Source organism: Tachyglossus aculeatus, chromosome 11 (genome assembly GCF_015852505.1).
Source record: "Tachyglossus aculeatus isolate mTacAcu1 chromosome 11, mTacAcu1.pri, whole genome shotgun sequence".
Taxonomy (NCBI): Eukaryota; Metazoa; Chordata; class Mammalia; order Monotremata; family Tachyglossidae; genus Tachyglossus; species Tachyglossus aculeatus.
In genome coordinates, this window is record NC_052076.1 from 2,533,985 (window position 1) to 2,559,315 (window position 25,331).

At 53.5% G+C, this 25,331-nt stretch overlaps 1 protein-coding gene and 1 long non-coding RNA gene across 2 annotated transcripts; one reads left to right on the forward strand and one right to left on the reverse strand.

Annotated features, from left to right (window-relative positions):
* Nucleotides 1–1,527: 1,527 nt before the first annotated feature.
* Nucleotides 1,528–19,591, reverse strand: GCK (glucokinase). Its single transcript, XM_038753508.1, has 19 exons — nucleotides 19,532–19,591; nucleotides 19,061–19,204; nucleotides 18,215–18,327; nucleotides 18,088–18,170; nucleotides 16,722–16,816; nucleotides 15,730–15,827; nucleotides 14,841–14,890; nucleotides 13,746–13,863; nucleotides 9,187–9,334; nucleotides 7,949–8,152; nucleotides 6,844–7,006; nucleotides 6,416–6,570; nucleotides 5,954–6,073; nucleotides 5,768–5,863; nucleotides 5,103–5,202; nucleotides 4,334–4,517; nucleotides 2,221–2,376; nucleotides 1,762–1,995; nucleotides 1,528–1,672 (listed from the first exon to the last, which is right to left on the reverse strand). The coding sequence occupies exons 1-19, from the start codon at nucleotides 19,589–19,591 to the stop codon at nucleotides 1,528–1,530; spliced, it is 2,466 nt and encodes an 821-aa protein (XP_038609436.1).
* Nucleotides 19,592–20,914: 1,323 nt separating this feature from the next.
* LOC119934001 lies at nucleotides 20,915–21,532 on the forward strand. The gene is made up of 2 exons (XR_005452832.1): nucleotides 20,915–21,094; nucleotides 21,341–21,532. It is a non-coding gene; the product is annotated as an uncharacterized LOC119934001 (long non-coding RNA).
* The last annotated feature ends 3,799 nt before the right edge of the window (nucleotides 21,533–25,331 follow it).

The following is a 25,331-nucleotide window of genomic DNA, read 5'->3' on the forward strand; positions in this document are numbered from 1 at the left end:
TATTGGTCCCATCGTGAAATCTTTGAAATCACGTTTTGTTCAGTGACTGATGATGCCCCCTTTTCAAACTTCTTTATTTAAAAAAAAAACACAATTCTGAGGCGAGGCAGGGAAGGATGGGGGAGATGGTGGGAATCAAAGTGTCTTGCTAACGGCCCAGGGTATATGCACAACAGCAGGCCTATACAGGTGAGGAAGGAAGGGTAGGGCTGTACATTTATGTATATGTGCAGGCTGATTGGGCTGTTGGGAGGGGAGGGGGCGTGTACATGTATCTGTATCTGCCCCACCACGGCCGCTTACTACCTCCCCGTACCTCCTGAGAAACGATTTGGACTCGGAGGGAGGGGACTCTTTCCATGACTGGAAGCCCCTGGAGCCCAGAGATGGGGATATGGAGTTTGTCCCCTCCCACAGCACCCCCGTGATGGGCACCCAGGGCCAGGCAGAGAGGGCTTAGCCCATGGGGACTTCCAGATGGAGTTGGGGAATGACACGATGGACCCCAGGGGTGGCCCAAGGGAGCTGCCCATCTCCATCCCTGTGCCAAGTAAGCTGCAGGACACAGGTGCATCTCAGGGGATACTCACTGCAGATGTGGGAATGTGTGAGCAGGGAGGGATAGGACTCGGGGGTCCCGGAGAGACTTTTCTCCTTGCCGCTCCAGCCCATCCCTCCTCGGTCTGCACGGGTGGGCAGTCCACGGGATAGAGGTTTGCCCACCTGTCAGCTTCTGCCAGTGCTCCGACTAAACTGCGTGCCCGGGGAGCCCGATCTCTCTGCCGCGCACGGCCCGATGCTGCTCTGGCCCACCGACTCCCTAAGCGCGGGGGGAGCCCTGAGGCCTCTGCAACCCAAGATCTGGGGCAGGAGGAGGAGCCCAAGGGTCGAGAGGAGGAGAAACCTTGGCACAAATGGGACACCAGGCTGCGGCTGATTCTACTGTCGGGATGCCGGCGGTGGACTGGCAGCCAGCAATGGGTTCCTGGCTCTCCTCTCGGGGCCCATGCTGGGAAGATGGCAAGCCATGAAGGATCAAGACCCCTGGCCTGACTGGTGGAGCAGCCCCCGCCGCCAGCCGCCTGCAGCTCTGCCCTGATGCTCGCCCGGGTACCTGGGGCCTGACGGACCCTGGATGGTCCCCGGGGGCCCAGGACAGCCGGGAGTGGGAGGGCAGCTGGAGACCTGTTTCCAAGGCAACAGCCCGGGTGTGGGCCCTGGCCCTGGACAGGGGGTAGGAAGGAGCCTGGGGGCTGTGGGTTCATCCTGACTCCAGATTCCTATTCCATCGGCCGCTTGCCCGGCTCCAGGGGCTCAGAGGGGCGATAAGTCACAAAGCCTGACCCGTGCGGGGGAGAGGAGTGACCGCCCCAAGAGCCAGCCCCGGGGGATCTCGTCCCCACCCCAGGGCAAGGAGATGGGGCTCCATGGGGGGGCAGGGGGGCACGCCTCCCTCAGATCCCGCTTCCTTGAAACAGATGCGGAGCGGGGGATCGAGGGAGCCCGGGTGGGCGGGGGCGTCCCCAGTCACTGGGCGAGCATGCAGGCCTTCTTGCAGGCCACGGCGGACACGAGGGCCGCGCCCCGGCCGCTGCCCTCCTCGGACTGGATGAAGGTGATTTCGCAGCAGGGTGCCAGCTGCCGCACGCTGGCGTGGAAACGCTCTTTGAAACTGGGAAGACACGTCCATGGCGACGGGGTTACTCCCAGGCGGGGCCTCCCGAAGGCCCGGGGTCCCCCCTTCCTCGGGGAAGGCCTCACCTGGGGTGCAGCTTGTAGACGGAGCCGTCCACGCCCACGGTGATTCGCGGGAGTTCCCCCAGGCGGCTCTCCCGCATGCGGTTGATGACGCCGGCCAGCCCGGCCGAGCACATCTGGGCGGCACGTGTGGAGACGCTCTCGCAGGCCAGGCGCACGATGTCGCAGTCCGCGGGCGAGGGCCGCAGCCCCAGGGTGCTCAGGAGGTTGTAGATCTGCTTACGATCTCCGCAGGCGCTGGGGCGGGGAGGGTGGGGAGGGCCGTGTCCAGCCAAGCTGCAGTGTGTGTGTATGTGTGGTGACGTGGGGAGTGGGGGCTGGCACGGGATCCGTGACGTGTTTACGTGGAGAATGGCGGGGCTCTGCCCACCCGGCCAATTGGCCCCCGGGGGTTCCCTAGGTCTGAGACCCGTTGTGGGGGGCAGAGGGGCCAGGGCAGGAAGATGGGGGGTGGGGTGGTACCTCTCAACCTGGGAGACGAAGCGGGTCTCGAAGGCCCCTCGGGTCCTCAGCTTCTCGGAAGCCTCCCCGCTGAACAGCAGGTTCTCATCCACCAGCCTCAGCAGTACCAACCGCACGATCTCGCCCATGTACTTCCCGCCGATAATCTTCTCATAGCTGGGGAGGGGGCAGAGGCACGAGGTCGGCCCGGTGCCAGGGCCGGGCCCGTTAACCCCCACCCCGCCTGGCCAGCGGCAATCTTGGGGTCCCCGGAACATCTGGGCTGATCTTCCACATGCACGCAGTGTGGGTGTGTCTGTGTATGTGCACGCATGTACACCTGTGCGTGTGAGTGGGGGGTGACTGGGAATAATAATGATAATAACTGAGGTATTTGCTAAGCGCTTATTATGTGCCAAGCACTGTTCTAAGTACTGGGATAGATACGAGTTAATCAGGTTGGACACAGTCCCTGTCCCACATAGGGCTCACACTCTTAATCCCCATTTTACAGTGAAGGTTACTGAGGCACAGGGAAGTGAAGTGACTTGCCTAAAGTCACTCGGCATAGAACCCACATTCTTTGACTCCCAAGCCCATGCTCTTTCCACTAGACCATACTCTGTTTGACCGAACACGTATAGTGGAGCTAGCTCTCTTCCTCCCTTCAAGGCCCTGCTGAGAGCTCACCTCCTCCAGGAGGCCTTCCCAGACTGAGCCCCTTCCTTCCTCTCCCCCTTGTCCCCCTCTCCATCCCCCCATCTTACCTCCTTCCCTTTCCCACAGCACCTGTATATATGTATATATGGTTGTACATATTTATTACTCTATTTATTTATTTATTTTACTTGTACATTTCTATCCTATTTATTTTATTTTGTTGGTATGTTTGGTTCTGTTCTCTGTCTCCCCCTTTTAGACTGTGAGCCCACTGTTGGGTAGGGACTGTCTCTATGTGTTGCCAATTTGTACTTCCCAAGCGCTTAGTACAGTGCTCTGCACATAGTAAGCGCTCAATAAATACGATTGATTGATTGATTGATTGAGAGATGGGAGAAGGGACAGAGAGGAAGGGGAGAGAGAAGTTGAGGGCAGGGCAGAGAGAGAGAGGAGAAAGGGGTCCGCGAGGGGATCGGGGGTGAGAGTGTGTCTGTGTGCCTGACTTGATGAATGGGCTCTTACTCTGCTGGGGGTCAGGAGCCATCCTGAGCTCCTAATTCCACTGGATTTGAGAGCCCCCTATACACCAGAGCCCCTCTGGGCAGGAGTCAGGGCTCCCCCTCTAAATTGCAGGTCACTGCCCGGCTCAGCAGTGGATCTGTCTGGGGCACCACCTCCACCCTCAGACCCAAGGCCCCTGCCTTTAGTTTTTCCCACCCTGTATCCAACCTTGAGCCCAGGCCTCCTGCCCTTCCTGCCCCTTATCCATCCTTGGGTCACTAAGCTCCCTGTCCCTCACACCCCGGACAAGGACCCTTGACTCTCCCTCAGCTGGAGGTAGACAGGCTCCCTTGCCATAACTACCACCTCCAGAGAGGAAGAGGATAGGGAAGAAGGAAGGGAAGGAGGGAGGGAGAGAGGAAGGGGGAGAGGAAGGGAGGGAAGGGGCAGTCAAACAAAAAGACCCCTTTCTCGTCAAGAGTCCCCCTCTAGACTGGAAGCCCCTTGTGTGTAGGGAACATGTCTACCGACTCTGCTGTATTGTACTCTCCTATGTGCTAAGCACAGTGCTCCACAGACAATAAGCACTCGATAAATGCCACTGATTGACTGAGTCAACTTTCCAAAAGAGTTCTTTAAAACAAAGCCAAAGGGATTCATGGGAGGTGGGGTTGCTTTGTTAAGTGGAAGCCACGTGTCCTGGATTAGTCAGCTGTTGGATGGAGATTTTCCTTCTAAAGGGATTCTCCATACGGAGGGTTAAGCGCACCAGGAAGAGAAGTGTAGCAGCCACTGCACAACATATCCCATCTAGCCCTGCTCGTGGTGGTGGGCCAGAAGCCCAGGCCAGCTCCCCCAAAGGGCGACAGAGGCAGGGAGGGGGGCAGGGTGGGGCGGGAACCCCAAAGGAAATGGAGGGATGGGGAGCAAGGGGCCCGAGGCGGTTGGGGCGTGCTGTGCCCCGGGTCCTTACAGCTGCTGACCAGGGTTCAGGGAGGTCTCGTCCACTACCCGGTCGTACTCCAGCAGGAAGTCGTCCAGCTCGCCCGCAGCCCCGAAGGCCCCCCATTCCGTGTTGACACACATCCGGCCCTCGTCCCCCTCCACCAGCTCTACGTTGTGCATCTCCTCCATGTAGCAGGCGTTGCACCCCGTGCCTGGGGGCAAGGGAGCCCAGTGACCTTTGGCCCTGAGGGCCTGCTGGGGGGCCCCCGGCGCCCTCAGGGTGGGTTTGGCCAAGTCAAAACCCAGCCTGGAGCCGGGGGCCTGGCCCGGCCCAGCCCAGGAGAGGGGCAGAGTGGGGTTGCTGCTTCTGAAATAGTCTCACTCTACCTATGGCACCGTAGTGGCCCTGTCAACCTTAACAGTCATGATGCCAGGTACTTCGTGGCCACAACCCCGGGCCCCACCTGGGTCCCACTGGGGCAGAACCCCTTAGGGGAAGGAGTTGACTGTCACAAAGAGTTCGGGCTTGGTTGGCTTGGCCCAGAGGGTAGGAGGGACACGGTCCCTGGCCTTCCTAGATGGGAAGCTCCCATTCTGGATAGACAGACAGACCCAGACCCTCAGAGCGGTGGAAGGGGAACACCTAGCTGCTGCTTCCAGAGGAGTCCACGTAGGTCCAAGACCGAGAGGAGGGGAGAAGGGGCAGGCGAAGTGGAAGGATGACTGGGTAGCCCGGGGAGGAAGGGATGGAGAAAGGGCTGGCCACGGGGGGTGGGGCGGTGGGGGGGGGGTCTTACCTACGATCATGCCAACCTCACACTGGCGATCCTCGTAGTAACAGGAAATCATGGTTGCCACGGTGTCATTGATCATAGCTACCACATCCATCTCAAAGTCCTGCCGGTGGGGAAACAAGGGAAGGACGTGATGCCAGCAAGCTCAGGGGAGCCCAAGGACAGGGCAGGTGAGGGGTTAACTGTGGGGCTCCAGCCAGCCCCCCAAGTCTCCCTTCTCTCTCTCTCAATACTTATATATATATACTTAATAAGTACCATAGCTAACTAGGACTCTATTTATTTACATATTCCTAGCTAGTTGTGCTACTAATTAAGTGCCAATTATGTGTCAAGCACTGTGTCAAATGCTGATGTATTTGCACTCTTTCCTGCTTTCTCCACCTTCTTCTTCCTCCTCCCGCTTTCACGGTCCGTAAACGATTTTTGGAAGTGCTCGATAGATTAACATTGACAGGTGGACAGCCTCCCCGCCATCCTCTTGCCTTGCTGAGCCAGCCTCTGCTGCAAGGGGCGGAATGGGGAGGGAGGAAGAGGAGGAGGAATGAAGTGGAAAGGGCAACAGGAATTGCTCTGTGGGCCACCAGGCTCACGGGAACTCAGGACCCGGCTTTCTGGGGGCCTAGGGATCCTTCTGTCACGGGGGAGGCGACTCCACCCCCGCTCACCCCTCGCCTTTTGATGGCGTCTCGCAAAAGTCCAACGATGTTGTTCCCTTCGGCACCCGATGCCTTGAAGCCCTTCGTCCAGTTGAGAAGGATTCCCTTGGACAGGAGAAAAGCCCTTTGGGTGAGCAGTGCCCGGCTGGGCCTCCGGCCCCAGCCCCAGCCCAGCCCCGGCTCCCCGCTGCTGACCTTGTCGATGTCCTCGTGTCGCACGGGGAAGGAGAACGTGAAGCCCAGAGGCAGCTTTTTGTGTTTCATGTGGTGTTTGTCCAGGAAATCCGAGATGCACTCGGAGACGAAATCGAAGAGCTGGAACCCAACACAACCCCCGCGAGCCCCGGACGGCGGTTAGTTCTTCCCTCCACGCTTCCTCAGAGAGATGGTGACTCTCTACCTGTGAGGGAGTGGTCTCTAGCCCATTCCCCTCACCCTCTTCCCACTGGAGCTGGGGCCCACCAAGCCCTCAGGGCTGGAGCTGCCTATGTGTGGAAGCTTCTTCGGTGAAGTGACTGACGGGGTCTCGAGAGGATATCTTCAGCCTCTCCCAGTGCTTGGGTCCACCCCCCCGGGGCTCCCTGCTGCCCTGGCCAATCTGCCGACTAGGGTTTGGGGTCTGGCCATCGGGAAGGAGGCCCACCCGGGTCCGCTCACCATTTCTGCCGTGCCTGTCATGGCATCCGTGGGGATGGAATACAGCTGGTGCTTTGTCTTCACACTCCACTGCCCCTCCTCGCCTTCCCCCACCTTCACCAGCATCACGCGCAAATTCGTGCCCCCCAGATCCAGAGAGAGGAAATCCCCAACCTCTGTGGGTCCGAGGGAAAGGGGTCAGAGTCATAAGGGCCGCAGAGGGAAGAGAACCAGAGGTGTCCGTGGGGCTGGAGGGGAGGCCCGGCAGGAGCGAGACGCCCGGAAGGAAGAGGGGTAGGGATCTTTTCAGATTTCCATCTGGCCCCTCAGAGACCGCTGACTCTGGGTGCTCCCCCAGATCTGCAGCTGGAGGCCCCCGGAGCTGGGCCTGGCCCGTGGGGACTGGGAAGGCCGGGGGCCCCCACGAGATGCGCCGAGGCCGTGACTACCTGAGCCATCCGGGGTGGATCGCACGTAGGTGGGCAGCATCTTCACGCTGGCTTCCTCGTGGGTCTCCAGCCGCAACCCCCGGTCCATCTCCTTCTGCATCCTCCGCATCACCTTCTTCAGGTCCTCCTCCTGCAGCCGGAACTCCGACAGGATCTGCTCCACCTGCCCCAGGCGACAGAGGAGGAGGCCGCTCAGGGCCAGAGGGAAGAGGGGCAGGCCCAACGGGGACCTGGGCTTTCTGCTCTTGTGCCCACCTCCAACACTCTAGGGACCCCCAGCTGACCCGCCCCCCGACACAGGGAGCCCGGCCCAGCCTTGGCCCAGAGTGGGCATGCTGGGGGCAGGGGAAGAGTCAGACCAGCCGAAAAACAGATGCGCAGACAAAAGCCAGACATGCTGAGAGGCTTGGTGACCTAGTGAATAAAGCACAGGCCTGAGAGTCAGAAGGACTTTACTTCTAATCCTGGCTCCACCACTTGTCTTCTGTGTGACCTTGGGCAAGTCACTTCATTTCTCTGTGCCTCAGTTACCTCATCTGTAAAATGGGGAATAAGACTGTGAGCCCCATGTGGGTCATGGACCGGGTCCATCCTGATTCACTTCTGTAATAATAATGATGGCATTTGTTAAGCGCTTACTATGTGCAAAGCACTGTTCTAAGCATTGGGGGACACAAGGTGATCAGGTTGTCCCACGGGGGGCTCACAGTCTTAATTCCCATTTTACAGATGAGGTAACTGAGGCTTAGAGAAGTTGTGACTTGCCCAAGGTCACACAGCAGACATGTGGCGGAGCTTCTATCTACCCCAGTGTTTAGTACAGTGCCTGTACATAGTAAACACTTGACAAGTACTATTAAAAACAAAAACAACCCCCCCAAAAAAAACCCATTTGTCCCATTTTATACAATCTGGTTTTCTGCTGGTTTCCACCTGGTACTCTTACGGCATCACCAGGGTCATCACATCTCCCCCTTCTAGACTGCGAGCCTGTTGTTGGGTAGGGACCATCTCTATAGGTTGCCGACTTGCACTTCCCAGGCTCTTAGTATAGTGCTCTGCACACAGTAAGCGCTCAATAAATACGATTGAATGAATGAATCACTTCCATTCCCCTGCCTTGGTACAGGGCTGTAGCAAATCCATGCAAGAAAGCAGGGTATGCACCCTGTTCCGAGCAGATGGCGATTGCCATCACGTCTTCGGTAGCCCACCACAGGGCCCGGTGCTTCTTGCAAGCAGGGTCGGTGTTCTGAGGGTCTGATTTGTGTTGGCAGGCTGCCCGCCTTGCTAGACTCCAGAGACTTGTCTGTTTCCCCCAACCAACAAGACCACTTGGTTTCACCCCGCTTTTCCACCCCGGCATTCCACCGGGACCCGGGGAGTGGCCGAGCAGAAGAGAGGGCAAGCCAAAAGGCCCTCTCTAGGACCCGTGTGGGTGCTGAAGCATTCTTCCGAGCCTAGTTTCTCACACAGCCTTTGTCTCAGACTCATCGGGTGACAGGCAGGAGAACTGCCCAAGGGCAGAGCTCGAGACGGAAAGCTAAACACTGCAGTGAGGAAGGTTGGTCACCTTCAACTCCACTCTTGGGCTCAAGAGATTTTCCTTGTTAACACTGCTGCCATTTCTCCTCTCCCCAGAGCTCCAGGGCAGAAATCAGTTCTCAAAATGGGATCTGGGGCTTGGGACAGAAACAATGGAAATAGTGTGGCTCTTCATATCCACTTCCTCCTGGCCTAGGGATTCCCAGAATCCCCACTCTGGGTGGAGGCCTGCCCTGCAGGGGCCCAAAGGAAGGCTTTCTTCTGCTCCCCAAAAGCAACTCCTTCCTCTGCCTATGATAGCCCCGGGGGTCTTCTCAGGGGTGACCCACGGGGTGGGAAGGGGGTGGCCTGACGCCTTGCTCAGAGGCTCTGGCCTGCAATCACTCAAATTACTTCTCTCAGGTATCTTATGAGCCCACCTTCCCCTAATCCTGACACTGGACTCCAGACGGTGCGCCCTCAGCCCCTTCTTCCTCTCGGGAGGGCCCCCTCCCGATTCTCTCACCCTTTCTGGGAAGGCCAGAAGAGGGGTGAGAGCGACTGGGCTGTGAGGAGCACTGAGCATGCCAGGAGGGGCTATAATTAGCTGAAACCTCTCCAAGGGGTCAGGGGTCAGGATGATGCTTTGCAATCACCTCCTATCGCGGCCAGGGCTCTGAAACCCAGTGGCTAACCTCCCTCTCCCTGCAGCCACCAAAGCCCTTTCCTAAATCAGAATCAGAGACCCCCCTGCTGCATAAAGAACCTCTTTGGGCCCCAGTCTGTGACCTGCTTCCCCTCCCAACCCCCCCAACTGACCTTGAGCCACCATTTGCCCCTAGACAGGGGCTGTGACAAATTTGAGGGCTCCCCCAGGCTTTTGGTCACCAGCCTGCGACGGCTCCCTGCTCCTGGGCTCTCCAAAGTAGCAGCCACGGGGGCTCCTAACCTGCGGTCTTCCAGGGGGCTGGGAGGGGAAAAGGAAGCTTGGAAGGAGGATTCCATTAAAGAAGCGAGATGGGGAAAACAGCTCGTTTCTCTTTTTCCTGGTTCCTGGGAGGGATGGACTGTTGAGGGTGAGGCAAATCCTGAAGAAGACAGACTTAGAGGGGCCAAGCAGCAGACTGAAGACACAGGGGAAATTGAGTCAGAGAGGCAGGTGAGATCCGCAGAGCATCAGGGGTGCTATGAGGAGTCATGAGAAAGGGTGAAGAAACAGGAGCCAGAGTGGGGTGTGGGGCACAGGAGAACAGTGCAATGCACATAGTAAGCACTTAATAAATGCCATCATCATCATCATCATCATCATGAGAGGGACAAGAGGGCGGAGGGGAGGGGAGGCATTTCAGTGCTCTTTGGAGATAATCCTGGCTTCCGCTGTGTCTCTCTCTGCTCCCCCAACACGGCTTTTCATGCCCCCTTTATCTCCCTCAAGAGTAAGTCCCCCTTGATAAACACCATCTGGACACACATACAAACACACACACCCGAGAACTCTGGGTCACTAAGGTCACAGATACTCTGCCTCGAGTGGCCCTTTAACTTGAGGTGAAAACCAAAATCCACTGACCTTTTAAGGGATCCATGCCCTCATGGAGACTCATCCCACCCTCTGACAGTCCCCATAGCCGTCTCCTCTCTCCTGCCCCCCAATCTGCACATCCCACCCAACCTAGTTCGGGAGGGACCCAGCTCAGTTCAGATAGAAATTGAGCTGGGGGAGAAATGTTTTCCAACTGGTGCTGATGAATGGGTGACATTTTTCACGGAGGAAACCCCCCTTCTCCCCAATGCTGCTCCTGCGGGCCTGTTTTCCCTGCACTTCCCCACACTGAAGGGCCTGGAATGTGGTAAAAACCAGGCTAAAATTGGGGTGGACCATCCCAACTGTGGGATAGCAGAGAAGTCTAAGTGGCTTCACCGGGCTGACTGCATGGCTTCTCTGTCCTGACTTCTCCCTCTGCCCCTCACAAACTGAAGAGGGTCAGTCAGATTTCTGCTACACTCATCGGAATTCCTTGGGGACTCCTGAACAAGGCTTGGAAATTCCAGGGGTCCTCCATCTCTAATTCCACCTCAGCTGCAGGCTGCCCACCCCAGATTTGGAGTGTGCCCACTGTTTATTCATTCATTCAATTGTATTTATTGAGTGCTTACTGTGTGCAGAGCACTGTACTGAGCGCTTGGCAGAGTACAATACAACAATAAACAGACACTTTCCCTGCCCACGAGGAGCTTACAGTCCAGAGGAGATAGACATGAGCTGAAATCAGGACAGTACAGTGTGTGGTCCGATTTATACTGGAAAGCTCCTAGAGGGCAGGGACTGTGTCTTCATACTATATATTGTACTCTACCCAGGACAGGATCATATTGATTGATAGAGGTATAAAGTATTTCTATTTGCATAAAGGCACTTAATAAATACTTTAAGAATGAGGAGCAGGAATTTTCCTCAGTTGCCTCAGTGCTTCAAATAATAATAATAACAATAATAATGGTGTTTATTAAGCATTTACTATGTGCAAAGCACTGTTCTAAGCATTGGGGAGGTTACAAAGTGATCCCGTTGTCCCACGGGGGGCTCACAGTCTTAATCCCCATTTTACAGATGAGGGAACTGAGGCCCAGAGAAGTGAAGTGACTTGCCCAAAGTCGCACGGCCGACAAGTGTCGGAGCCAGAATTTGAACCCATGTCCTCTGACTCCAAAGCCTGCGCTCTTTCTACTGAGTCACGCTGCTTCTCATGTCTTACAGACCACCGCTCTCTCTACCTTCAGAGTCTTATTGAAGGCACATCTCCTTCAAGAGGTTTTTCCTGACTAAGCCCTCATTTCCTCTTCTCCTATGCCCTTCTGTGTCACCACTGCATTTGGATTTGTTCCTTTCATTCCTCCCTCCCTCCGCCCCACAGCACTTGGGAGAAGCAGGGTGGGCTAGTGGGTAGAACATTGGCCTGCGAGTCAGAAGGACCTGGGTTCTAATTCTGGCTCTTTCACATGTCTGCTGTGTGACCTTGGGCAAGTCACTTCACTTCTCTGGGCCTCAGTTACCTCATTTGTAAAATGGGGATTAAAACTGTGATCTCCATGTGGGACAGGGACTGTGTCTAACCCATTTAACCAGTATCTACTTCAGTGCTTAGAACAGTGCTTGGCACATAGTAAGTGCTTAACAAGTGCAACAATAATAAATTATATTATAATATAATAATATATAATGTGATAATAATTTTATGTATTGTGTACACAATAATAATAACAATTATTATGTACATATCCATAATTTATTTATTTATACTAATGCCTGTCTCCTCCTGTAGCCTGTAAACTCCTTGTGGGCAGGGAACATATCTACCAGCTCTGTTACACTGTTATACTGTACCTTCCCAAGAGCTTAGTAAAGTGTTTAGCACACAGTACATGTTCAATAAATACAACTGATTGATCGATTGATTGCTTCGGTAGTGGAGGCCTGTCCTGAAGATGTTAATGTATTAGACTGGCCATCTAAATATGGTGAACTAAAGTTGCAGGTGCTTGGGGAGAATGTTCAGCTCAAGAAGCGTAGTCCCTGTAGCCTCCCCCGAGAACAGCTACATAAACAGGAGGGAAACTAACTGGGCCATAGCACACCTAGTGAAGGTACCACATTCTCATCTTCCTGAGGGTGAAAATGAGAATTTTCACCAGGATGATGAGTCCGGGGCCAGAGAGAAACAACGGTGGTCACCCGGGGCACCCACTTCCCATGTATCACTCCGGGAATGAGTGAGGACCACACGCTGCTGCCAACCCATTCCTGCTGGCAACGAGAAACAGGAGACGGTACCCAGGCCTTCGATCAGTGAGGGTGCCCGAGGGACATGGCTGCTTTGGACTCTGCTAAAATTAAATCCCCAAATGAATTTTCTGTAAGCGGTCACCCGACGTCCTCATTAGATAATAAACCTGAAACAGAGATCCTGTGTCTTGAAATGGTTCCTGAGCTCTCAGTTCACTACCTTGCACTCACTAGGGGCTCTATGAATGCCTCTGATTGACTGGATAGGGCAAATGTCTTTCTCCGGGCTGAAGACAGTGAGAAAGATCTCATTTCTCCATTCCCCCCAAGGCGAGATGACATGGAATTCAGGGTGGCTATAATTAGACCAGCTTGGGTCATTGGTTAAAAAAAATAAATCTTGGTTTGAATGTGGGCCTCCCTCCCTCCCCTGCCCTGCATGCCCCTCCTTCCCCACTCTGCTCAGGACTGGATGTGATGAGAGATGGTTTTCTGTGGCAGCCAGAACTAAATTCCTCCAAAATCTCTCTCTCTCCCCGCTCTGTCCCTCCCCGTCTTCCCTCAGCCCTCCTTCAGATCACAGTCACTTCTGAAATGAGGCAGTTGGAGGTGAAGAAAAGCCCCAGCCCTGGAAACTGGTATTCATTAAGCAGAAGAAGAGGAGAGACATTTCCAGCCACCAACTTACACTCCAATTCCATCAGTTGTACCAATTTCTACTCTGCCTTCTCATTACAATTCTTCTTGGGCGGAAACACGTCTCATGCCTCTGGTGCACTTTCCCAAGCTCACTGAACCTAGTGAATGCTCAATAAATGCTATTATTACTAAAATTACCGCGATCAGCCAGGCATTTCAGGGAGGTCGGGGAACAGGCTTGGGCGGGGGAGCTAGGCAGGCCCTCGGAAATACCTAGCTGCGGGGCCCACCTTAGAAAACGGGATTTGGGAGAAGCTTAACTTGTCAACTCAGGGAACAAATCATACCAAAATCTTCTGGCAAACCTTTAAAAGAGAAGAGGGTGCTGGGTAAGTACCGGGGACCTTGTCAAATTCATCCATCTTTCTAGAAGGGGGCGGTGGGCCTAACAGATTGGGGAGAAGCAAAAGTTGTAACTCTCCTCAACTTGATTTGAACAAGGCTTTGGACTTGTACTCTGGGAAAATCGGGTTTCGCAAGAGTCGGATGTTAGGAGGGCACTCTCTAAATATATCAGGAGTGACATTCCTGAGTTCAGTGCTCAAGTTGCCCGCCAGTGACATGAATAAGTGTGGAAAGATCTTTCTCGAGAGAAGGAGGGGAGGGTGGAGGTGGGGAGTGGAGCAGGGAGGTCTAAGTACTTGGAAGACAGAAAGAGAATTCAAAATAACCCCGAGGATACTGGAGAAATGGGCCGGAACGGTGAGGATGAGGGTCAATAGGGAACCAGTCCGGCCAACTGCACAAATACAGTAGCCACGGAGATGGTTAATGGTTTGGAAAACGCAAGCCAGAAGGAGAGGCTAAGAGAACCGGGGTTCGTTTGGCCCGGAGAGACCCGAGGGTCAACTGTAACTGAGTGACGTGGGAGATGGTCTGGACTGAGGGTGCTGACCAGAGGCTCTCTGGATCCTGGATGATGGAATGGGAAAACGGGCTCGGGCAGGGCCTGGGGAACATTCCGCCCGGGAAGGGTGTTGGGGGTGGGGTGGTGGCACCCCTCAACACCGGGGCTGTTGGGGGACATCAGTGGAAAAGAGCGCGGGCTTTGGAGGCAGACATCATGGGTTCAAATCCCGGCTCTGCCAATTGTCAGCTATGTGACTTTGGGCAAGTCACTTAACTTCTCTGGGCCTCAGTGACCTCATCTGAAAAATGGGGATTAAGACTGTGAGCCCCCCGTGGGACAACCTGATCACCCTGTAACCTCCCCAGTGCTTAGAACAGTGCTTTGCACGTAGTAAGTGCTTAATAAATGCCACTATTACTATTATTATTATCCTTATCTGACTGGAATGGTGTAAACCTGGCCCTGTCTGGAGCTGGGGAAAGGGTGTGCCCTCCCACTTGCCCAGACACTTAAATAGGCCTCCCAAGGCCTCTGTTTCTCTTCCTTGCTCTTACAGCCTCCTAAATCCCACCTGGTTGTCCAGAATGGGGCGGGCTGGGCCCGTTTAGGGGCTGCAATAATCCCAGCCAGGGGATTTTACAACTGATTAAGGATCCTCTGACCTGCCACTTGGCATCCCAGACCTGTGATCTTTCTCTTAGACTTTGCTACCCTCCCTCAGAGGCCCAAAGAGCCTTCCTTTTAATGAGGATCCTAAATCAAAGCCAAAAGGAAGTTGCTTTGAGACTTGGGGGTGGGGAGGGGGTGAGAGAAGGGGATGCTCTCTGGTTTCTGTCACAGATGTGCCCGAAATGACTCATGGGTTCCCATTCCAGCTTCAAATCCCCGCCTTGGGCCTCAGAGCTACGCCTCAAGGGCCAGGAGGAGAGTTAAGGCAGCTGGGTTTAGGGGAGCTGTGGGAATTGACGATGGGAAATGTCCTGAGGATTTATGATAAATAAGCCACCCGGAGGCCCACGTGTCTCCCGGCCATTTTGTTCCGGCCTGGGCCCGCTCCCGTTGCCTGGACGGAGTTAATGTTTAGAGGATCCCGTTCCAGGTGAGTGCACAAAATTCCTGCCCGGAGAGAAACTACCCTACTTTGCCCCCGGTTCTCCTCCCTGCACTGGATAGTGTCACTGGGGTCGCCACTGTGGGTACACGGAGCCCCCAGGGTGGTTTCATAAGGCTCTCCCAGCCCTGGCAGCAGGGCCAGTGGGGGCTCAAGGGATCAGAAGGGGTTGATCGTGGGTGGCCACCTCTCTGGTGTGACGGCCTCAGAGGGTTCACTCTTTAGGCCCAGAGTCCCTGGATATTTAGCCACTGCCTGCATCCCTGGCCCCCCACCCTAAGGGACCTATTGGTCCCGCCCCGCTCCACTTCCCCCAAGGAATGAGATGCAGAACAGAAAGGGGGAGCAGAGACTGGCACGATGAAGCGCCTCTCCTTCGGCAGGTCTTGGCCTGCCTCCTGGCTGTTCCCCCGACAGGTGCCAGTGGCTTGGGTGCTGGAAGACCTCCCGGAATCTATCAGCACCAAGGTCACCCATCCTTAATGGCCCAGGGCAATGTGCGACCACAAGGCCCAAGCCACTGGCTCAGCCATCCAGTGCAGCAGTCGGTCCCCAAGGGAGATGGGGACCCCACTTGACTAGGGTAGGGACGAACCAACGGACCCCCTCAGCATCCCCTTCTCCATTGCTGCCTTCCCTCTAGAAACTCTCCTGGACCATTCGTTCGTGAACTGATCCAAACCGACCCCTGCTTAATTTCCTCCTGTCACACAGGTTGTGACCTCCCTGAGCAGTGACCTCTTCAGAGCCGAAGGGTCGTTGCTCAGGGATGCGGGAGAAAGGCTGGGGATTGGTGGCTTTTGGTGGGACTTTTCAGTGACCATGGGACAACTAGGGGGTGGCTTCTCGAAGGGAACAGAGGAGCCCCAACCCCTCAGTTGCACTGGTGTCCTTGGCCAACAATTCGTGCAGACGTACCGCGATTTCGGCGGGCACCGCGGGGAGACGGTTTTTACTGATCCTCCATCTGAGGCATCCCATGCCAGGGAATTATCCCGAAGATGTCCAGGGTAAACCTGGATGAAATGTTGACGGGAGAAATCGAACCAGATCAAAGATATATGTTGTTCCCCCAGGACTCCCCAAAGTGCTCCAGCATATCGATTACACTGTATAGATGTGATAAAGATCAACTCGTCCCAAATAACTATAGAGGAGTGGGAGTGGGGGGCTGGAGCGGGTTGCGGGGCTGACCAGACCTCACTCAGTGCCAGGTCTGTTAGAAGCAGCGTGGCTAGGAGAAGCAGCGTGGCTCAGTGGAATGAGCACGGGCTTTGGAGTCAGAGGTGATGAATTCAAATCCCAGCTCCGCCAACTGTCAGCTGTGTGACTTTGGGCAAGTCACTTAACTTCTCTGTGCCTCAGTTACCTCATCTGTAAAATGGGGATTAAAACTGTGAGCCCCCTGTAGGACAACCTGATCACCTTGTAACCTCCCCAGCACTTAGAACAGTACTTTGCACATAGTAAGCGCTTACCAAATATCATTATTATTATTATAAGCAGGGTGGTCTAGTGGAAAGAACCCGGGCCTGGCAATCAGAGGACTTGAGTTTTAATCCCAGTCTGCCAATTGCTTGATGTGTGACTTGGGCAGGTGACTTTACTTCTCTGTGCCTCATTTTCCTCAATTGTAAAATGGAGATTAAATACCTGTTCTCTCTCCTGCTTAGACTATGAGCCCCAAACGGGACAGGGACCACGCTCAACCTGATTAACTTGTATTCATTCAATCGTATTTATTGAGCGCTTACTGTGCTCTGAGCACTGTCTACCCCAGCGCTTAGAACAGTGCTCAATACATAGTAAGCACTTAACAAATAATAATAATAATAATATCTCCCCCATTGCAGGGCTCTAGGGGAATTAGCCTCCCTCTGTATGGGCTTCCCACTTGGGGATGAGGGTACCTGGATTCCTCCCATCTCCCACAGGTTAGGGCACATCACAGACGGGTCGTCGGGATGTAGACGCAAGCAGGGGAACAGCATAAAGGTAGCTTTCCCTGGTGGGAGAAGGATTCAGAAAAGGCAGCTTGGTTCCCCCAAATGCCACTTTACATCCCGCTAGACTGAGTTTCCCGAGGGCAGAGTTCGTACCTACCTTCTCTAAGTGTTTAGCATAGTGCTCTGCCCACAGTAAGCACTCAATTGATACCACTGATGGATTGGTTGACTCTTTGATTGACTGATCTCCACTCCCAGATTGGGTTTCAGGGAAAAACTCTTTCATCCTCAAACTCTAGTTTAGGGAGAACTTTTCCTTGCTCTGTGTGCACCTGAGCTGAGGAGGTGGGCCAGGGTGGGGCCTCAAAGGCTGGTCCAGGGTCCTCCTTTTACCTTCTGCAATGCCACCTCTCCATCCCCATGAGAACGTGAGGAAGCTGGCATCCTGGAGCCCTGGTTTTCCAATAGGGCAGGTGGGCATGAAGATCCCTGGAGTCTGGAGGAATTCCCGGGGCCCTGCCTCTCCCTGGCCCCTCTCACCTCCAAGTTGATCCCAGAACCTGCTGGAGAGCTTAGAGACCCTAGACTCTCAGTTCCTCTATAGACTGTAAGCACCTGGTGGGCAGGAACAGGTCTACTCTCCCCCTCTCCATCCTCCCCCTCTTCATTCCCCCCGCCTTACCTCCTTCCCTTCCCCACAGCACCTGTATATATGTATATATGTTTGTATGTATTTATTACTCTATTTATTCATTTATTTTACTTGTACATATCTATTCTATTTATTTTATTTTGTTAATATGCTTTGTTTTGTTCTCTATCTCCCCCTTCTAGACTGTGAGCCAACTGTTGGGTAGGGGCCGTCTCTATATGTTGCCAACTTGTACCTCCCAAGCACTTAGTACAGTGCTCTGCACACAGTAAGTGCTCAATAAATATGATTGATTGATTGATTGCATTGTACTGTCCCAAACGCTTAGTACAGTGCTTTACATGCAGTAAGCGTTCAGGAAATACCATTGATTGATTGGATTCAAGGAAGCCAGAAGGGGAACCCCATCCTGGGACACCACCATTCCCTTTCCATCCTAGTCCCGGGAAAAACACGACCGGCAGGGAGGAGAGCACGGGAGTGCTGAACACCAGCAACTCCGTGTGGGTTCCCGGGCCCAACATCCTAGCCTGGGGCTTATCCATCAGTCCCAATGGGAGACTCTATCAGATTCTCCAGAGAGCATCCTCCCCACCTCTGCGGTCCCCTTCTTCCACATTAATGCCCTGGCATATTGGGAGAAAGGGGCTTCCGGGGAGGTGGCATAGAACAAATTACCTTCTCCTTCTTGGAGCTGTCCATCCTGGTTCTGTGGTCCAGCATCTGGGCAGCTGCCCAGTGCCCCACCCCTGCACCGCGAGCTGCCCAAGGACAGGGTGGCTCAGGCCCAGGGGCAGACTCTTACTCGCCCGCAGAATCGTTCCGATTCTTCCTCTCCCGGATGATCTCGTCCTTTCCCCCTCCGAGGGTCCCCGACCCTGGGCTCGGAGGCCGGTCCTCTCCCACTCCAGCTGCTGTCTGGTAGTGAGTTCAGCCGTCGAGTTTCCTTTTTCCCATTGTTTACAAGCAAGTGAGAAGTGGGGTTCCTGTGCAGCCTGAGGCAGTCTCCCTGGCCCCCGCTCTGCAGAAGGCCGGGCGTCCCCAGCCTCTTCGTGGGTCAGCCGGAGGAGTAGGGGCAAAGGGCCCCCATTGCGTTGGTGACCTCCTTGCTCCCCGGGGGGCTGGGTCAGAAGGGCGCTTGGGTCCCCTCCAGAAGACAGTGGAGAAGATCCTCTTGTGTTTCCTGCGCGTCAGACTCCGAGATCGTGATAATAAAGCGTCGCTGCTCCTCACCTGACTTTGGTCTGCTCTCCTGAGGCAATCGGGGCAGCGACCTCTGACCAAGTCCGTCTTTTAATGTTTTCGGGGAAGGGGTTGGGGGAGAGCCGTGGCCCTCTCTGCTCCGGGGACTGACCCGGGAGCTAGCCCGGCAACCAGGTGTGTCGCTTCTCTCATATCCCTTCCCAGCCTGGAAACGGGTGGCCTCCCGCCCGGTCATTAGGGCTTCCAGGCAGAAAACGGGTCCTGATGGGGATTGGTCTTCTCCCAGGTCACCATAACAACCATTTGATCTTCTCAACCTGCAGCCACCATTTGCCTTAAAGGCTTAGCCACCTGTTCCCATGGGGACCAAATAGAGTCGCCCGAACCCCTTTCCAAACAACAAATGTCAACAGCAGGCCTGAAGGTGTTTGTCAGAGCCTCTCCTGACCCGATGCCGTAGAGTAACTATCCTCCGAGGGGTGCCATCAAACCCAATGGAGTCTTCCGCTCTGATGATGAGATGCAGCCAGGATGACAGCATCCTAATCCAGCGGCACTGCGGAGGGGCTGCTCTGGGGCTGGGGGACGAGTTCTGAGGCCGAACACGGCAAGACACTGACTCAGGGACAGATCGTAGATGCTTTTTCTTCTGCCTCCCCTCCGTAATCTATTGTGACATCTGCCACTCCCACTAGGCTGGAAGCTCCTCGAGGGCCGGGATTGGGTTTAATCTATCGCCTTCTCCCGAGCGCTCAGTGCAATGCGCTGCTACAGCAGGAGCTCAATCAATACGAAGCCTTGATTGATTGTGGGAGTAAGACGTGGCCAAACAATCCCATCTGTCCTTGCACACCTGGTCCTGGCCATGACTCGCTTTAGTGGTGTTTGATCACTTCCCCGGGTCGGACGGTTCACTTACCACGACGATGTCAGTCGATCGACTGATCGATCGGAATGGGCTCCCTCTGGTGGGAATCATGGCTGGCCGAACTTCCAACTTCCTCCTCATCCCTCTTTCCCTGATTTTTCTCTTCTCCATGATGGTCGAGGCTCGGCCCCCCCAATTTCTGAGGCTTAAATAGGGCTGGAGTCCAAGTCACCAGATAAGGGCAGGCCAACCTTTTAGCAGCTCCCCTCAATCAATCAATGGTATTTCAATCAATCAATCAACTGTATTTATTGAGCATTTACGATGTGCAGAGCGCTGTATTAAGCCCTTGGAAGAGTACAATGTAATGCAGTTGGTGGACAAGCTCCCTGCCCACGAGCTTACAGTCTAGAGGGGGAATTTATACTCATTGAATGTTGTTTGTGTGCAGAACACTGAGCCTGGCCAGGAGGAGGGGAAAGTAATATTAATAATCACGGGGATATTTGTTAAGCACTGTGTCCCAAGCTCCCCTCCTGCTCCCTACTTCCTCATGGCCCTCTGGGCTCCAGAGGAACACGAATGACTGAAATCAGAGCATGTGAGCTGGGAAGACCATTATCAAATCAATCAAGCAAGTAAGCAAGCAAAGGCTGGGATAAATGTCAGATAGTCAGGTCAGACACAGCCTCTGTCCCACGTGGGGCTCAGAATCTATTTTACAGATGACAGAACTGAGGCCCAGAGAAGTTAGGTGACTCCCCCAAGGTCTCACAGGAGGCAGGTGGCAGAGCCAGTATTGGAACCCGGGTCCTGTGACTTCTAATCCTGGCTCTGGCACTTGTCTGCTGTGTGATTTTGGGCAAATCATTTAACTTCTCTGGGCCTCAGTTTCCTCACTGTAAAGTGAGGATTAAATCCTACTCCCTACTTCCTCCTACTTAGACTCTGAGCCAGGGACTGTGTCCAACTTAGTAAACTTGTATCTACCCCAGGGCTTAGAACACTACTTGACACACAGTAAGCACATAACAAATACAACAAAAGGGTTGGAGGGGGGAGATGAGGTACACCCACTGCCTGCGTCCTTTCTAAAGGGGAAGGCTTAAATGTGGCCCTGGATTGAAGAGGATTCCTTCCAGGGTCCCTTGCCTTCACTGCTGGTTTAGGTTTGGGTTTCCCTGTGGATTTGTGTGAATACCTGGATGTGTGCACATGGATGGATGATTCAAGAGGACTATGCCTGTGGTCTGGATGTGTGGGTGTTTTTGTGTTTTTGTGTTCCTTGAGGATGAGGATCAGTGGGTGGGAGGAGGGTGACCACAGATGGTGATCTAGATGCACTGATGACACACATATCCCACCCGGCATCCAGTGGAACATGATGACATCACAGGTAACCGTTTGGGAGAAACACCCCGAGTTCACCTGAACGTCGAGACGGGGGTATCCCTGACCTCCATCCAGAGCTGTGAGTCTCCACCTCCACACGCCCGTTTCAACATAGTGGCCACATCTGAGCTGAGGACCTTGGCAGCAGGAGCTGAGGAGGATGGGGGTTGGAGGCCCTGAAAATAAAAGCAGTGGACACAAAGGCATCTGGTGGATTCACAGGTAAGTACAAACCAATCAATTTCCCTCTTCTTCTCCAGGGCAACTTGCTGAGACAGTGAAAGGCTGTGGGGTTCTTGGGGTTGGGTCCTGATGCAATGGAGGAAATCAAATCCCTCCCTTGGACTAACCTTCGAACCGGGGCCGGCCGGGAAGGGACCGAGCAGGCCTCCCCAGGACAGAGCGGGCACCCAGCCAATCTCCCAAACCCAAGGGGATTTTCCAAGCTTCCTCCTTTCTGGTTTCCAGTTTTTACAAGCTTCCTTCTGCCTAGCAGTCAAAGATCAAAGAACATGGAACGGTGGCGTAGGCAAAAGGACACTTACAAGGTGAAGATATTTAATAGTAATCTAGTACAGTCTGTTTGACAAGATTGCCTTAGTTCATTCAGAAGGCCGGCACACCAATCTCCAAAAAAACATAATAAAAAAGCAAACTGAACTCTGCTGCTGTTCTTTTAGGTTAAGTTCCTTTCCTCCTACACAATCAAAGTTCATTCCCATGTTACTAATTTTATCTTCACAACATCCCTGGGAAGTAAGGAGAGGCAGAGGTTATCATCCCTATTTCACAGGGATAACTGAGTCATTAAGTGACGCGCCCAAGGTCACACAGTTATTAATGGCAGAAATGGGCCTGGAACCCGGGCACTTCATCAAACTGCCTATGAGCATTTTTAATAACACTTACGATTTGTAGAATTTTCCGACTGCAAACTCCTCGAGGGCAGAGACCGCAGTTCATAATTCTTGAGGGCCTCAAAGTGCCCAAGACAGCGACACAGCATCGTGGACGCAGTGGGGACCAGCCTGCGGGACCCTCGTCTGTCTTTTCAGTCACACGTGCGCTTGTGGGTGAATTTCAGCATCAGTGGTGTGTTCGACTACAGAGGATAAGTCAAAATGTACACAGTTCAGTAGGGGCTGGGTCTAATGCTCAGTCCACAGTCGAAGTTCAATCAAAAGCAATAGCAATGATAATTCTGTCCTCAGCTCATTAGCAACCCCATCCTGGCCCTCCTTTGTGGTCAGAGGCACTGCTGATTTCTAGCGTGAAGCCGGGCATCCATCAGAAAGGGAAGAGACATCATCAGCGGGTAGATAAAGCCCATCGCCTGCACAAAACTCACCTTTGGGCTAGAGAATGGGGTTCTGGGGTGATCATCATCATCATCATCATCAATCGTATTTATTGAGCGCTTACTGTGTGCAGAGCACTGTACTAAGCTCTTGGGAAGTACAAATTGGCAACATATAGAGACAGTCCCTACCCAACAGTGTGCTCACAGTCTAAAAGGGGGGAGACAGAGAACAAAACCAAACATACTAACAAAATAAAATAAATACAATAGATAGGTACAAGTAAAATAAATAAATAAATAGAGTAAGAAATATGTACAAACATATATACATATATACAGATGTTGTGGGGAAGGGAAGGAGGTAAGATGGGACGGATGGAGAGGGGGACGAGGGGGAGAGGAAGGAAGGGGCTCAGTCTGGGAAGGCCTCCTGGAGGAGGTGAGCTCTCAGCAGGGCCTTGAAGGGAGGAAGAGAGCTAGCTTGGCGGATGGGCAGAGGGATTGGGGGCGTTCCAGGCCCGGGGAATGACGTGGGCCGGGGGGCGATGGCGGGACAGGCGAGAACGAGGTACGGTGAGGAGATTAGCGGTGGAGTGGAGGGTGTGGGCTGGGCGGGAGAAGGAGAGAAGGGAGGTGAGGTAGAAGGGGGCGAGGTGATGGACAGCCTTGAAGCCCAGGGTGAGGAGTTTCTGCCTGATGCGCAGATTGATTGGTAGCCACTGGAGATTTTTGAGGAGGGGAGTAATATGCCCAGAGCGTTTCTGGACAAAGATAATCCGAGCAGCAGCATGAAGTATGGATTGAAGTGGAGAGAGACACGAGGATGGGAGATCAGAGAGAATCTCTGTCTCCCTGAAGTACGGCCTAGGACATCTGGTTGATTTACCAAGATCTCCGCTCCAGTTGCCCCTCGTGAAATGCACTGGGGGTGAGCGCGCCCTCAGCTATATCCTCCTGGACCCCTTACTGTGCCTCAGGATGGGGGCTGCCCCTTTAGGGGGGGACAGTCTGACAGGGTCGGCGTCCGGAGTCCTTCAGCTCAGAGCTGGTAGCAAATAGGGGATTGCCCAGGCTGCGATTAGCCCGGGCCCCTAAGGATGAGGAAGCAGCTGGGAATGTTAAGGGGGGTGAGGATCTAGCCGGGTAGCGGCCCCCGTGCTTCCCCCTGGTTCTTGGGATGTGGCCGACGGGGGCTAGTGGGGATTCAGATACCAGCCCATCGTGGCAGGCCCAACTAATAAGCAGAATTAAAGTTCTCTAGGAAGTTGTCCTGCTTTTCAACCACCAGCCAGACCTTCCAAGAGACCCGCTGGCTGATCAATTGTTGATTGACTCAACGAAGATGTCGGCTAGTCGGTTCCCTAGCTAAATCTGGCTTGTTTATCTCCTCATGGCCAGTAAGGTGATCCACCCCTTGGGGACTCCCAGGCTCCCGGGAGAAAGGAAACCCCAAAGCTGAAGGGGGTCAGGTGGCTGCCTTCACCCTGCCTTCCCTGTTCATCCCTGGCAAGAAAAACTTAGGTGAGAACTTCATCAAAACCTGCCAGCACTCACCAAGCAAAAAATAAAGTCTTTCCTGGGGTACCTGGGAGCTGGCCACACTGCTTGGCGCCGAGCAAGTGCTTAGAAGCACAGTTAGTTATAATAATAATGATAATTATGGTAATTGTTAAGCACTTACTGCTTGCCAAGTACTGTTCTAAGCGCTGGGGTAGATACAAGTTAATCAGATTAGACACAGTCCCCGTCCCACACGGTTTTACTCTTAATCCCCATTTTACACATGAGGTAATATTGTCCCAGAGACGTAAAGTAATAATAATCATTCATTCATTCAATCGTATTTATTGAGCGCTTACTGTGTGCAGAGCACTGTATTAAACGCTTGGGAGAGTACAAATCGGCAACAGATAGAGACGGCCCCTACCCAACAAAGTGCTCACAGTCGTATTTATTGAGAGGTTACTGTGTACTAAGTGCTTGGGAAGTACAAATCGGCAACCCGCTGTTGGGTAGGGACCGTCTCTATATGTTCCCAACTTGTACTTCCCAAGCGCTTAGTACAGTGCTCTGCACACAGTAAGCGCTCAATAAATACGATTGAATGAATGAACAGATAATAATAATAATAATAATAATGGTATTTGTTAAGTGCGTACTATGTGCCAAGCACTGTTCTAAGCGCTGGGGAGGATACAAGGTGATAAGGTTGTCCCTCGTGGGGCTCACGGTCTTAATCCCCATTTTATAGATGAGGGAACTGAGGCCCAGAGATGTGAAGTGACTTGCCCAAAGTCACACAGTTGACAAGCGGCAGAGGCAGGATTAGAACCCATGACCTCTCACTCCCAAGCCCTTGCCACTGAGCCACGCTGCTTCTCATAGAATGAGAATGAATAAATAAATGAATGGATGGGTGGATGGGTGGATGAATGGATAACAATAGTAATGATGGTATTTGTTACGCGCTTACTATGTGCTAAGCACTGTTTTAAGCGCTGGGGGATACAAGGTGATCAGGTTGTCCCTCGTGGGGCTCACAGTCTTAATCCCCATTTTACAGATGAGGTAACTGAGGCACAGAGAAGTTCAGTGGTTTGCCCAAGGTCCCACAGCTGACAAGTGGCGGAACTAGGATTCGAACCCATGATCTCTGACCCCCAAGCCCTTGCTCTTTCCACTGAGCCACGCTGCCTCTCATAGAATGAGCATGAATGAATGAATGAATGAATGAATGAATACAGAAGCATTGTGGCTCAGTGGAAAGAGCACGCGCTTGGGAGTCAGAGGTCATGGGTTCTAATACTGGCTCCACCACTTATCGGCTGTGTGACTTTAAGCAAGTCACTTAACTTCTCTGTGCCTTCGTTCCCTCATCTGTAAAATGGGGATTAAGATTGTGAGCCCCATGTGGGACAACCTGACCACCTTGTATCCCCCCAGTGCTTAGAACTGTGCTTTGCACATAGTAAGCGCTTAACAAATACCATCATTATTATTATTATTAATGGGTGGGTGGATGGATGGATGAATGAATGGTTGAGCCCACTGTTGGGTAAGGATCGTCTCTATATGTTGTCGACTTGTTCTTCCCAAGCGCTTAGTACAGTGCTCTGCACACAGTAAGCGTTCAATAAATACGATGGAATGAATGGATGG